The 14,832-nt window shown below is 47.0% G+C and overlaps 1 protein-coding gene across 1 annotated transcript in view; it reads left to right on the plus strand.

Annotated features, from left to right (window-relative positions):
* Positions 1 to 14,832, plus strand: part of LOC123995757 (mitochondrial import receptor subunit TOM70-like) — a 47,851-nt gene that overhangs the window by 5,288 nt on the left and 27,731 nt on the right. Inside the window, exons 2-4 of the mRNA XM_046299434.1 lie at positions 4,758 to 4,931; positions 5,542 to 5,668; positions 8,204 to 8,313. Of these exons, the coding sequence (XP_046155390.1) occupies positions 4,758 to 4,931; positions 5,542 to 5,668; positions 8,204 to 8,313 (411 nt within the window). The remainder of the gene's footprint in view (positions 1 to 4,757; positions 4,932 to 5,541; positions 5,669 to 8,203; positions 8,314 to 14,832) is intronic.

Consider the following 14,832-nt stretch of genomic DNA (forward strand, 5'->3'; position numbering starts at 1 on the left):
TTCTCACAGTATAACAAATACAGGGCATTCTAACAGTATAACAAATACAGGGCATTCTAACAGTATAACAAATACAGGGCATTCAGCCTCAAGTCTTCTTGGGTATGACGGTACAAGCTTGACACACCTGTATTTGGGGAGTTTCTTCCATTCTTCTCTGCAGATCCTCTCAAGCTCTGTCAGGTTGGATGGGGAGCATTGCATTTTATGTCTCTCCAGAGATGTTAGACCGGGTTCAAGTCCGGGGTCTGGCTGGGAGTTGTTTTTATTTAATCCATTTTAGAATAAGGCTGTAATGTAACAATGTGGAACAAGTCTAGAGGTCTGAATGCTTTTCCAAGGCACTATATGCTATACCAATAAATATATATTTTGGGTGTCTCTGAAGGGTTTCAGGTATTTGAATTAGTTTGTAGGGCCCCTGACACGGCCTGCAACGAAAACATGCGGTCTCTCCTTCACTGCAGCCGAGGTAAGACATTTAAACGTGTTAACCCTCGCAAGGCTGCAGGCCCAGACCGCATCCCCAGCCGCGCCCTCAGAGCATGCGCAGACCAGCTGGCCGGTGTGTTTACGGACATATTCAATCAATCCCTATACCAGTCTGCTGTTCCCACATGCTTCAAGAGGGCCACCATTGTTCCTGTTCCCAAGAAAGCTAAGGTAACTGAGCTAAACGACTACCGCCCCGTAGCACTCACTTCCGTCATCATGAAGTGCTTTGAGAGACTAGTCAAGGACCATATCACCTCCACCCTACCTGACACCCTAGACCCACTCCAATTTGCTTACCGCCCAAATAGGTCCACAGACGATGCAATCTCAACCACACTGCACACTGCCCTAACCCACCTGGACAAAAGGAATACCTATGTGAGAATGCTGTTCATCGACTACAGCTCGGCATTCAACACCATAGTACCCTCCAAGCTCGTCATCAAGCTCGAGACCCTGTGCCTCGACCCCACCCTGTGCAACTGGGTACTGGACTTCCTGACGGGCCGCCCCCAGGTGGTGAGGGTAGGCAACAACATCTCCTCCCCGCTGATCCTCAACACGGGGGCCCCACAAGGGTGCGTTCTGAGCCCTCTCCTGTACTCCCTGTTCACCCACGACTGCGTGGCCACGCACGCCTCCAACTCAATCATCAAGTTTGCGGATGACACAACAGTGGTAGGCTTGATTACCAACAACGATGAGACGGCCTACAGGGAGGAGGTGAGGGCCCTCGGAGTGTGGTGTCAGGAAAATAACCTCACACTCAACGTCAACAAAACTAAGGAGATGATTGTGGACTTCAGGAAACAGCAGAGGGAACTCCCCCCTATCCACATCGATGGAACAGTAGTGGAGAGGGTAGCTAGTTTTAAGTTCCTCGGCATACACATCACAGACAAACTGAATTGGTCCACTCACACTGACAGCGTCGTGAAGAAGGCGCAGCAGCGCCTATTCAACCTCAGGAGGCTGAAGAAATTCGGCTTGTCACCAAAAGCACTCACAAACTTCTACAGATGCACAATCAAGAGCATCCTGACGGGCTGTATCACCGCCTGGTACGGCAACTGCTCCGCCCTCAACCGTAAGGCTCTCCAGAGGGTAGTGAGGACTGCACAACGCATCACCGGGGGCAAACTACCTGCCCTCCAGGACACCTACACCACCCGTTGTTACAGGAAGGCCATAAAGATCATCAAGGACATCAACCACCCGAACCACTGCCTGTTCACCCTGCTATCATCCAGAAGGCGAGGTCAGTACAGGTGCATCAAAGCTGGGACCGAGAGACTGAAAAACAGCTTCTATCTCAAGGCCATCAGACTGTTAAACAGCCACCACTAACATTGAGTGGCTGCTGCCAACACACTGTCATTGACACTGACCCAACTCCAGCCATTTTAATAATGGGAATTGATGGGAAATGATGTAAATATATCACTAGCCACTTTAAACAATGCTACCTTATATAATGTTACTTACCCTACATTATTCATCTCATATGCATATGTATATACTGTACTCTACATCATCGACTGCATCCTTATGTAATACATGTATCACTAGCCACTTTAACTATGCCACTTTGTTTACTTTGTCTACACACTCATCTCATATGTATATACTGTACTCGATACCATCTACTGTATGCTGCTCTGTACCATCACTCATTCATATATCCTTATGTACATGTTCCTTATCCCCTTACACTGTGTATAAGACAGTAGTTTTGGAATTGTTAGATTACTTGTTGGTTATCACTGCATTGTCGGAACTAGAAGCACAACCATTTCGCTACACTCGCATTAACATCTGCTAACCATGTGTATGTGACAAATAAAATTTGATTTGAAATCCATTTATTTAATTTAAACTTTATTTGACTAAGCAAGTCAGTTAAGAACAAATTATTATTTACAATTTATTTATTTTATTTTACCTTTATTTTAGGAGGCAAGTCAGTTAATTAAGAACAAATTCTTATTTTCAATGACGGCCTAGGAACAGTGGTTTAACTGCCTGTTCAATGACGGCCTACACCAGCCAAACCATAACGAGGATGACGCTGGGCCAATTGTGTGTCGTCCTAGGCGACTCCCGATCACGGCCGGTTGTGATACAGCCCAGGATATAACCAGGGTCTGTAGTGACGCCTCTAGCACTGTGAATCAGTGACTTAGACCGCTGCTCCACTCGGGAGCCCTATTAATTCAATCACTACATGGCGGGAGTACCAGGTAATAACATGGCTACATACAGGGAGTACCAGGTAATAACATGGCTACATACAGCTATATACAGGAGTACCAGGTAATAACATGGCTATATACAGGGAGTACCAGGTAATAACATGGTTATATACAGGAGTACCAGGTAATAACATGGCTACATACAGGGAGTACCAGGTAATAACATGGCTATATACAGGAGTACCAGGTAATAACATGGCTATATACAGGGAGTACCAGGTAATAACATGGCTACCAGGTAATAACATGGTTATATACAGGAGTACCAGGTAATAACATGGCTACATACAGGGAGTACCAGGTAATAACATGGGCTATATACAGGGAGTACCAGGTAATAACATGGCTACATACAGGAGTACCAGGTAATAACATGGCTATATACAGGGAGTACCAGGTAATAACATGGCTACATACAGGAGTACCAGGTAATAACATATACAGGGAGTACAGGAGTACCAGGTAATAACATGGCTATATACAGGAGTACCAGGTAATAACATGGCTATATACAGGGAGTACCAGGTAATAACATGGCTACATACAGGGAGTACCAGGTAATAACATGGTTATATACAGGGAGTACCAGGTAATAACATGGCTATATACAGGGAGTACCAGGTAATAACATGGCTACATACAGGGAGTACCATGTAATAACATGGTTATATACAGGGACTACCAGGTAATAACATGGCTATATACAGGGAGTACCAGGTAATAACATGGCTACATACAGGGAGTACCAGGTAATACATGGCTACATACAGGGAGTACCAGGTAATAACATGGCTATATACAGGGAGTACCAGGTAATAACATGGCTACATACAGGGAGTACCAGGTAATAACATGGTTATATACAGGGAGTACCAGGTAATAACATGGCTATATACAGGGAGTACCAGGTAATAACATGGCTATATACAGGGAGTACCAGGTAATAACATGGCTATATACAGGGAGTACCAGGTAATAACATGGCTATATACAGGGAGTACCAGGTAATAACATGGTTATATACAGGGAGTACCAGGTAATAACATGGCTATGTACAGGGAGTACCAGGTAATAACATGTTTATGTACAGGGAGTACCAGGTAATAACATGGTTATGTACAGGGAGTACCAGGTAATAACATGGTTATGTACAGGGAGTACCAGGTAATAACATGGTTATGTACAGGGATTACCAGGTATTTGAGGTAGTAGATATGTACATATAGGTAGGGATGAAGTGCCTAGGCATTGGGTAGATAATAAACAGTAATAGCAGCATATGTGATGAGTCAAAAGAGATTAGTGAAAAAGGGATCAATGCAGATAACCAATAGCTACCCAGACTGACTATTTAACTATTTAGCAGTCTTATAGTTTGGTGGTGGAAGCTGTTCAGGGTTTTGGTTTCAGACTTGGTGCATCGGTACCGCTTGCCGTGTGGTAGCAGAGAGAACAGTCTAGGGAGTTTTTCCTAGCCACCGTGCTTTTACACCTGCATTGTTTGCTGTTTGGGGTTTTAGGCTGGGTTTCTGTACAGCACTTTGAGATATCAGCTGATGTACGAAGGGCTATATAAATAAATTTGATTTGATTTGATTTGATTTGACTTGGGTGGCTGGAGTCTTTTTGATAATTTTTAGGGCCTTCCTCTGACACCGTCTAATATAGAGGTCCTGGATGGTAGGAAGTTTGGCCCCAGTGATGTACTGGGCCGTACGCACTACCTTCTAGCGCCTTACGGTCAGATGACGAGCAAATACAGATAAAGCAACACCTCCCAACGCCTCTCCCCTATTGGACCTAGATAGTTTGTGTATGTATTGATATGTGGGCTACGTGTGCTTTTTTAAATGTATGTAGTTCTAACTCTCCCTCCCGTCTATACTCTAGAGTCCTCTGGACCGGGCCCAGAGTGCTACTAACTCTGTCTCCCTCCCTTCCATACTGTAGAGTCCTCTGGACCGGACCCAGAGTGCTACTAACTCTGTCTCCCTCCCTTCCATACTGTAGAGTCCTCTGGACCGGGCCCAGGGTGCTAAGAACAAGGGCAACAAGTACTTCAAGGCTGGGAAGTATGAGCAGGCCATCCAGTGTTACACAGAGGCCATCGGTCTGTGTCCTAGAGACAACCAGACAGACCTGTCCACCTTCTACCAGAACAGAGCTGCTGCCTACGAACAGCAGGTTAGTGGCAACTATCACCTTGGCAACCATTCATTATAATGCTCTGTATGTGAGTTTATAGCAGTGGAGGCTGGTGAGGGGAGGACAGCTCATATTAATAGCTAGAATAGAATCGATGGATGTGTGTGTCCCTGTGTGTGTGTGTCCCTGTGTGTGTGTGTCCCTGTGTGTGTGTGTCCCTGTGCGTGTGTGTGTCCCTGTGCGTGTCCCTGTGCGTGTCCCTGTGTGTGTCCCTGTGTGTGTGTGTGTGTCTCCCTGTGTGTGTGTGTGTGTGTGTGTCTCCCTGTGTGTTTTTGTGTGTCTCCCTGTGTGTTTTTGTTTGTCTCCCTGTGTGTTTTTGTGTGTCTCTCTGTGTGTTTTTGTGTGTCTCCCTGTGTGTTTTTGTGTGTCTCCCTGTGTGTTTTTGTGTGTCTCCCTGTGTGTTTGTGTGTGTCTCCCTGTGTGTTTTTGTGTGTCTCCCTGTGTGTTTTTGTGTGTCTCCCTGTGTGTTTTTGTGTGTCTCCCTGTGTGTTTTTGTGTGTCTCCCTGTGTGTTTTTGTGTGTCTCCCTGTGTGTTTGTGTGTGTCTCCCTGTGTGTTTGTGTGTTAACATGAACTATGTCTGTTTCCAGATGAAGTGGACAGAGGTGGTGCAGGACTGTACCCAGGCTGTAGTGATTAATCCACGCTACATCAAGGCCCTGTTCAGGAGGGCCAAGGCCCTGGAGAGACTGGACAACAAGAAGGAGTGCCTGGAAGGTACACACACACACACACACACACACACACACACACACACACTGGATAACAAGAACTACATGGAAGGTAGACCCACACACACACTGGATAACAAGAACTACATGGAAGGTAGACACACACACACACTGGATAACAAGAACTACATGGAAGGTAGACACACACACACACTGGATAACAAGAACTACATGGAAGGTAGACACACACACACTGGATAACAAGAACTACATGGAAGGTAGACACACACACACTGGATAACAAGGAGTGCCTGGAAGGCGGGGCTTAGCTCAGACTTGTTACTGTTGACCAGAGCCCTGTTCCCTATGTAGTGGACTACTATAGACCAGAGCCCTATTCCCTATATAGTGCACTACTTTAGACCAGAGCCCTATTCCCTATATAGTGCACTACTTTAGACCAGAGCCTTATTCCCTATATAGTGCACTACTTTAGACCAGGACCCTATTCCCTATATAGTGGACTACTTTAGACCAGAGCCCTATTCCCTATATAGTGGACTACTTTAGACCAGAGCCCTAGGGCTCCCACCCCCTCCTGTTCCTGTAGATAACAAGGGACCCCCCCTCCTGTATAGATAACAAGGGAACCCCCATATATTCTCCTGTTCCTGTAGATAACAAGGGAACCCCCATATATTCCCCCCCCCCTCCTGTACTTGTAGATAACAAGGGAACCCCCATATATCCCCCCTCCTGTTCCTGTAGATAACAAGGGAGCCCCCATATCCCCCCTCCTGTTCCTGTAGATAACAAGGGAACCCCCATATATTCCCCCCCTCCTGTTCCTGTAGATAACAAGGGAGCCCCCATATCCCCCCCTCCTGTTCCTGTAGATAACAAGGGAACCCCCATATATTCCCCCTCCTGTTCCTGTAGATAACAAGGGAACCCCCATATATTCCCCCTCCTGTTCCTGTAGATAACAAAGGAACCCCATATATTCCCCCCCCTCCTGTTCCTGTAGATAACAAGGGAACCCCCATATATTCCCACCCCTCCTGTTCCTGTAGATAACAAGGGAACCCCCATATATTCCCCCCTCCTGTTCCTGTAGATAACAAGGGAACCCCCATATATTCCCCCCCTCCTGTTCCTGTAGATAACAAGGGAACCCCCATATATCCCCCCTCCTGTTCCTGTAGATAACAAGGGAACCCCCATATATTCCCCCCTCCTGTTCCTGTAGATAACAAGGGAACCCCCATATATTCCCCCCCCTCCTGTTCCTGTAGATAACAAGGAACCCCCATATATTCCCCCCTCCTGTTCCTGTAGATAACAAGGGAACCCCCATATATCCCCCCTCCTGTTCCTGTAGATAACAAGGGAACCCCCATATATTCCCACCCCCTCCTGTTCCTGTAGATAACAAGGGAACCCCCATATATTCCCACCCCTCCTGTTCCTGTAGATAACAAGGGAACCCCATATATTCCCACCCCCTCCTGTTCCTGTAGATAACAAGGGAACCCCCATATATTCCCCCCCCTCCTGTTCCTGTAGATAACAAGGGAACCCCCATATATTCCCACCCCCTCCTGTTCCTGTAGATAACAAGGGAACCCCCATATATTCCCACCCCTCCTGTTCCTGTAGATAACAAGGGAACCCCCATATATTCCCACCCCTCCTGTTCCTGTAGATAACAAGGGAACCCCCATATATTCCCCCCCTCCTGTTCCTGTAGATAACAAGGGAACCCCCATATATTCCCACCCCTCCTGTTCCTGTAGATAACAAGGGAACCCCCATATATTCCCACCCCCTCCTGTTCCTGTAGATAACAAGGGAACCCCTATATATTCCCACCCCCTCCTGTTCCTGTAGATAACAAGGGAACCCCCATATATTCCCACCCCTCCTGTTCCTGTAGATAACAAGGGAACCCCCATATATTCCCACCCCCTCCTGTTCCTGTAGATAACAAGGGAACCCCCATATATTCCCACCCCTCCTGTTCCTGTAGATAACAAGGGAACCCCCATATATTCCCACCCCTCCTGTTCCTGATAGATAACAAGGGAACCCCCATATATTCCCACCCCCTCCTGTTCCTGATAGATAACAAGGGAACCCCCATATATTCCCACCCCCTCCTGTTCCTGTAGATAACAAGGGAACCCCCATATATTCCCACCCCTCCTGTTCCTGTAGATAACAAGGGAACCCCCATATATTCCCACCCCCTCCTGTTCCTGTAGATAACAAGGGAACCCCCATATATTCCCATTCCCCCCTCCTGTTCCTGTAGATAACAAGGGAACCCCATATATTCCCACCCCCTCCTGTTCCTGTAGATAACAAGGGAACCCCCATATATTCCCACCCCTCCTGTTCCTGTAGATAACAAGGGAACCCCCATATATTCCCACCCCTCCTGTTCCTGTAGATAACAAGGGAACCCCCATATTCCCACCCCTCCTGTTCCTGTAGATAACAAGGGAACCCCCACACCCCTCCTGTTCCTGTAGATAACAAGGGAACCCCCATATATTCCCACCCCCTCCTGTTCCTGTAGATGTGACGGCGGTGTGTATCCTTGAGGCCTTCCAGAACCAGCAGAGTATGCTGCTAGCAGACAAAGTCCTCAAACTGCTGGGGAAGGAGAAGGCCAAAGACAAATTCAAGGTGAGAGGATGTTCCAGCTCTCCTGCTTCTCCTTACTGAAGGCATTGAGTAATGTTGGGTTTTAACTGCTCTGAAAGGTTCTCCTTCTCTGTTGGTCTGTGTAATTTGTGGGAAATATGTCTCTAATATGGTCATACATTTGGCAGGAGGTTAGGAAGTACATCTCAGTTTCCACCTCATTTTGTGGGCAGTGTGCACATAGTCTGCCTACTGCGGCCTTTCTCAATAGCAAGGCTATTTTCACTGTGTCTGTACATAGTCAAAGCTTTCCTTAAGCTTTCCTTCTTGTTGGGTCAGTCACAATGGTCAGGTATTCTGCCGCTGTGTACTCTCTGTTTAGGGCCAAATAGCATTCTTGTTTACTCTGTTTTTTTGTTGATTATTTTCAGTGTGTCAAATCGTTATCTTGTTGTTTTCTCATGATTTTGTTGGATCTAAATGTGTTTCTGTCCTGGGGCTTTGTGGGGTGTGTTTGTGAACAGAGCTCCAGAACCAGCTGGCTGAAGGGACTCTTCTCTAGGTTCATCTCTCTGTAGGGAGGGCTGAACAGAGCTCCAGAACCAGCTGGCTGAGGGGACTCTTCTCTAGGTTCATCTCTCTGTCGGTGAGGGCTTTGTGGGGTGTGTTTGTGAACAGAGCTCCAGAACCAGCTGGCTGAGGGGACTCTTCTCTAGGTTCATCTCTCTGTAGGTGAGGGCTTTGGGGTGGAATGTCTGGGTATCGCTTCCTTTTAGGTGGTTGTAGAATTTAACATCTCTTCTGGATTTTGATCATCAGCGGGTGAAGTCCTAATTCTGCTCTGTATTGTTTGGGGTTTTGCGTTATACACTAAGTATATTTTTGCAGAATTCCAAATGCAGTGTCAATTGGGTGTTTGTCCCATTTTGCGAATTCTTGGTTGGTGAGCGGACTCCAGACCTCACAACCATAAATTGCAATGGGTTCTATAACTGATTCAAGTATTTTTAGCCAGATCCTAATTGGGATGTTGAATTTTATGGTATCGATGGCCCTTCTTGCCTTTTCTATCAGATCCTCCACAGCCTTGTGGTTGTTACCTGTGGTGTTGATATTTAGGCCGAGGTAGGTGTAATTCTCTGTGTGCTCTAGGGCAACGGTGTTGAGATAGAATTTGGCTACTGGACCTTTTTTGGAACACCATTTTTTTGTCTTAATGAGATCCACTGTCAGGGCCCAGGTCTGACAGAATCTGCGCAGAAGATCTAGGTGCTGCTGGTTGGGGACAGATAGATCTAGGTGCTGCTGGTTGGGGATAGATCTAGGTGCTGCTGGTTGGGGACAGATCTAGGTGCTGCTGGTTGGGGACAGATCTAGGTGCTGCTGTAGGCCCTCCTTGGTTGGGGACAGAAGCATCGGATCATCATCAGTAGACATTTGACATCAGATTCCAGTAGGGTGAGGCCGGGTGTTGCAGACTGTTCTAGTGCCCTCGCCAATTCATTGATATACATGTTGAAGAGGGTGGGCTCAAGCTGCATCCCTGCTGTCTCACCCCACAGCCCTGAGGAAAGAAATCTGTGTTTATTGACAATTCTAACTACAAACGTGTGTGCATTGATCGTGTCACGACTAGAACGCATCTACATATAGTCACACTCAGTGATTGTGCTTCAAGGCATGATTCCATGAGGACACAGGTGGCATGAAGAGCCATCATTGGGACAGCAGCAGATGATTTCTTGACTCAGGTGGCATGAAGAACCATCATTGGGACAGCAGCAGATGATTTCTTGACTCAGGTGGCATGAAGAACCATCATTGGGACAGCAGCAGATGATTTCTTGACTCAGGTGGCATGAAGAACCATCATTGGGACAGCAGCAGATGATTTCTTGACTCAGGTGGCATGAAGAACCATCATTGGGACAGCAGCAGATGATTTCTTGACTCAGGTGGCATGAAGAACCATCATTGGGACAGCAGCAGATGCTTTCTTGACTCAGGTGGCATGAAGAACCATCATTGGGACAGCAGCAGATGATTTCTGTGAGCGCTGGTGTGCCATCCTGAACAAATGCTCCATTGATTTAATGACATTAATTGTTGACCAGTTGAAAAGGATTTTATTGAAATGGATAACACGATTGAAGAGAAAATCGCCTAAAATGTTCTTGTTACTTACAACCTCATGCTAATCACATTAGCGTTAGCTCAACCGTCCCGCAGGGGGACCCACCAGTCATGTAGAGGTTTAAATGATGTCATATTCAATGAACTGATGCTAACCAGGCACTCCAGGAAAAGTTGTCTACATAAATAAAGGAGCTTAAACTTGAGGAAATTCAACCAAGACAAAAAAGACAAAGCCGAGGACAAAGTCTACTTCGGTTGTACAATCTGATACATCAGTCTTTACCCGCCCTGCTGATGAGGGGGGGTCGGTTGTACTCTTGGATAGGACAGTTATAATGTAAATTAGTGTCATAGACAGCTGCTTGACAACACCTTTTACAAGAAATTCCCAATTTCAGAACACTTTCTTTACTGTCCTAGATGGGTATTTAAGTTCAGGTTAAATCACCAAAAAATAACATGACTTTTTGGCTTTTCAACACCATTGCCACTTTCTATAGTTATAGAAAGAATGTTACATAACCTCCAGGGCACCCTATTGTAGGGGGCATTGATGCAGTAACGGCCCCTATTGTAGCGGGCATTGATGCAGTAACAGACCCTATTGTAGGGGGCATTGATGCAGTAACGGCCCCTATTGTAGCGGGCATTGATGCAGTAACAGCCCCTATTGTAGGGGGCATTGATGCAGTAACGGCCCCTATTGTAGGGGGCATTGATGCAGTAACGGCCCCTATTGTAGCGGGCATTGATGCAGTAACGGCCCCTATTGTAGGGGGCATTGATGCAGTAACAGCCCCTATTGTAGCGGGCATTGATGCAGTAACAGACCCTATTGTAGCGGGCATTGATGCAGTAACAGCCCCTATTGTAGAGGGCATTGATGCAGTAACAGACCCTATTGTAGCGGGCATTGATGCAGTAACAGACCCTATTGTAGAGGGCATTGATGCAGTAACAGACCCTATTGTAGCGGGCATTGATGCAGTAACGGACCCTGTTGTAGCGGGCATTGATGCAGTAACGGACCCTATTGTAGAGGGCATTGATGCAGTAACTGCCCCTATTGTAGCGGGCATTGATGCAGTAACAGACCCTATTGTAGCGGGCATTGATGCAGTAACAGCCCCTATTGTAGCGGGCATTGATGCAGTAACGGACCCTGTTGTAGCGGGCATTGATGCAGTAACTGCCCCTATTGTAGCGGGCATTGATGCAGTAACAGACCCTATTGTAGCGGGCATTGATGCAGTAACAGCCCCTATTGTAGCGGGCATTGATGCAGTAACGGACCCTGTTGTAGCGGGCATTGATGCAGTAACAGCCCCTATTGTAGAGGGCATTGATGCAGTAACGGCCCCTATTGTAGCGGGCATTGATGCAGTAACGGACCCTGTTGTAGCGGGCATTGATGCAGTAACAGCCCCTATTGTAGAGGGCATTGATGCAGTAACGGACCCTGTTGTAGCGGGCATTGATGCAGTAACGGACCCTGTTGTAGCGGGCATTGATGCAGTAACGGACCCTGTTGTAGCGGGCATTGATGCAGTAACGGACCCTGTTGTAGCGGGCATTGATGCAGTAACGGACCCTATTGTAGCGGGCATTGATGCAGTAACAGCCCCTATTGTAGCGGGCATTGATGCAGTAACAGACCCTATTGTAGGGGGCATTGATGCAGTAACAGCCCCTATTGTAGCGGGCATTGATGCAGTAACAGCCCCTATTGTAGCGGGCATTGATGCAGTAACAGCCCCTATTGTAGCGGGCATTGATGCAGTAACGGCCCCTATTGTAGCGGGCATTGATGCAGTAACAGCCCCTATTGTAGCGGGCATTGATGCAGTAACAGCCCCTATTGTAGCGGGCATTGATGCAGTAACGGCCCCTATTGTAGCGGGCATTGATGCAGTAACGGCCCCTATTGTAGCGGGCATTGATGCAGTAACGGCCCCTATTGTAGCGGGCATTGATGCAGTAACAGACCCTATTGTAGCGGGCATTGATGCAGTAACGGCCCCTATTGTAGCGGGCATTGATGCAGTAACAGCCCCTATTGTAGCGGGCATTGATGCAGTAACTGACCCTATTGTAGCGGGCATTGATGCAGTAACGGCCCCTATTGTAGCGGGCATTGATGCAGTAACGGCCCCTATTGTAGCGGGCATTGATGCAGTAACGGCCCCTATTGTAGCGGGCATTGATGCAGTAACAGCCCCTATTGTAGCGGGCATTGATGCAGTAACAGACCCTATTGTAGCGGGCATTGATGCAGTAACGGCCCCTATTGTAGCGGGCATTGATGCAGTAACGGCCCCTATTGTAGCGGGCATTGATGCAGTAACGGCCCCTATTGTAGCGGGCATTGATGCAGTAACGGCCCCTATTGTAGAGGGCATTGATGCAGTAACGGCCCCTATTGTAGCGGGCATTGATGCAGTAACGGCCCTCTATCTACTTCTGTTGACTTTTTTTATTACACCACTCGCAGAACACCAGCAGTATGGTCTCAGAACAGTTCCCCTCCTTTGTAAAGGACACCAGCAGTGTGATCTCAGAACAGCTCCCCTCCTAAAGGACACCAGCAGTATGATCTCAGAACAGCTCTCCTCCTAAAGGACACCAGCAGTATGATCTCAGAACAGCTCCCCTTCTTTGTAAAGGACACCAGCAGTATGATCTCAGAACAGCTCTCCTCCTAAAGGACACCAGCAGTATGATCTCAGAACAGCTCCCCTTCTTTGTAAAGGACACCAGCAGTATGATCTCAGAACAGTTCCCCTTCTTTGTAAAGGACACCAGCAGTATGATCTCAGAACAGCTCCCCTTCTTTGTAAAGGACACCAGCAGTATGATCTCAGAACAGCTCCCCTTCTTTGTAAAGGACACCAGCAGTATGATCTCAGAACAGCTCCCCTTCTTTGTAAAGGACACCAGCAGTATGATCTCAGAACAGCTCTCCTCCTAAAGGACACCAGCAGTATGATCTCAGAACAGCTCCCCTTCTTTGTAAAGGACACCAGCAGTATGATCTCAGAACAGTTCCCCTCCTTTGTAAAGGACACCAGCAGTATGATCTCAGAACAGCTCCCCAGCAGTATGATCTCAGAACAGCTCCCCTCCTAAAGGACACCAGCAGTATGATCTCAGAACAGTTCCCCTCCTTTAAAGGACACCAGCAGTATGGTCTCAGAACAGCTCCCCAGCAGTATGATCTCAGAACAGCTCCCCTCCTTTGTAAAGGACACCAGCAGTATGGTCGCAGAACAGCTCCCCTCCTAAAGGACACCAGCAGTATGGTCTCAGAACAGCTCCCCAGCAGTATGATCTCAGAACAGCTCCCCTCCTTTGTAAAGGACACCAGCAGTATGGTCGCAGAACAGCTCCCCTCCTAAAGGACACCAGCAGTATGGTCGCAGAACAGCTCCCCTCCTAAAGGACACCAGCAGTATGGTCGCAGAACAGCTCCCCTCCTAAAGGACACCAGCAGTATGGTCGCAGAACAGCTCCCCTCCTAAAGGACACCAGCAGTATGGTCGCAGAACAGCTCCCCTCCTAAAGGACACCAGCAGTATGGTCGCAGAACAGCTCCCCTCCTAAAGGACACCAGCAGTATGATCTCAGAACAGCTCCCCTCCTAAAGGACACCAGCAGTATGATCTCTATTATTTAATCTCTTGATCCTCTCCCTGAGAATACTTTGTTAGTTACTTTTGATGTTGAGTCGTTATACACAAATATTCCACACGAGGGCGGAATTGAAGCTATGGAACATTTTCTTCTGCAACGTGACCCCAATGAACTACCTTCCAGTGCTGCATTATAACATTGTCTGAAATATTACTCACAGACACAACTACTTCATGTTTCTAAATGATGTATTTATTCAGGTGAAGGGTACTGCTATGGGATACCCTATGGCTCTTAACTATGCTAATGTGTATGTGGGTTACATGGAGAAACAGTCAATTCTCAATCCTCTCAAATGTTTTCTTGCCTGACATTATTATTTGGAAACTGTATATTGATGATATTTGCGTTCTATGGAGGGGTGATGCCAAACAGCTCCAGGCGTTCCATGCTTTTCTTCACTCCTGTTCTGAGCATCTGAGATTTACTCTGCAATCTGACACACGTCAAATCAGTTTTCTTGATCTTCGGATCTTGTGTGAAGATAATGTTCTATACACTGATCTTTACAGGAAACCTACTGATCGTAACGGTTTGTTGAGGGCTGACAGCTGTAATCCACTTCCCTTGAAAAACACTTTGCCCTTCAGCCAATTCTGTCGAATCAAAAGAATTAGCAAAAAACAGTCAGATTTCTACATAAATATGGCTGAGATGCAAATAAAATTATGTGAGAGGGGGTACAAAAATGGTCAGATTAATACTGCCATTGAGAAAATCCAAAACAAATCGAGA

The sequence above is a fragment of the Oncorhynchus gorbuscha genome, linkage group LG02 (assembly GCF_021184085.1).
Source record: "Oncorhynchus gorbuscha isolate QuinsamMale2020 ecotype Even-year linkage group LG02, OgorEven_v1.0, whole genome shotgun sequence".
NCBI lineage: Eukaryota > Metazoa > Chordata > Actinopteri > Salmoniformes > Salmonidae > Oncorhynchus > Oncorhynchus gorbuscha.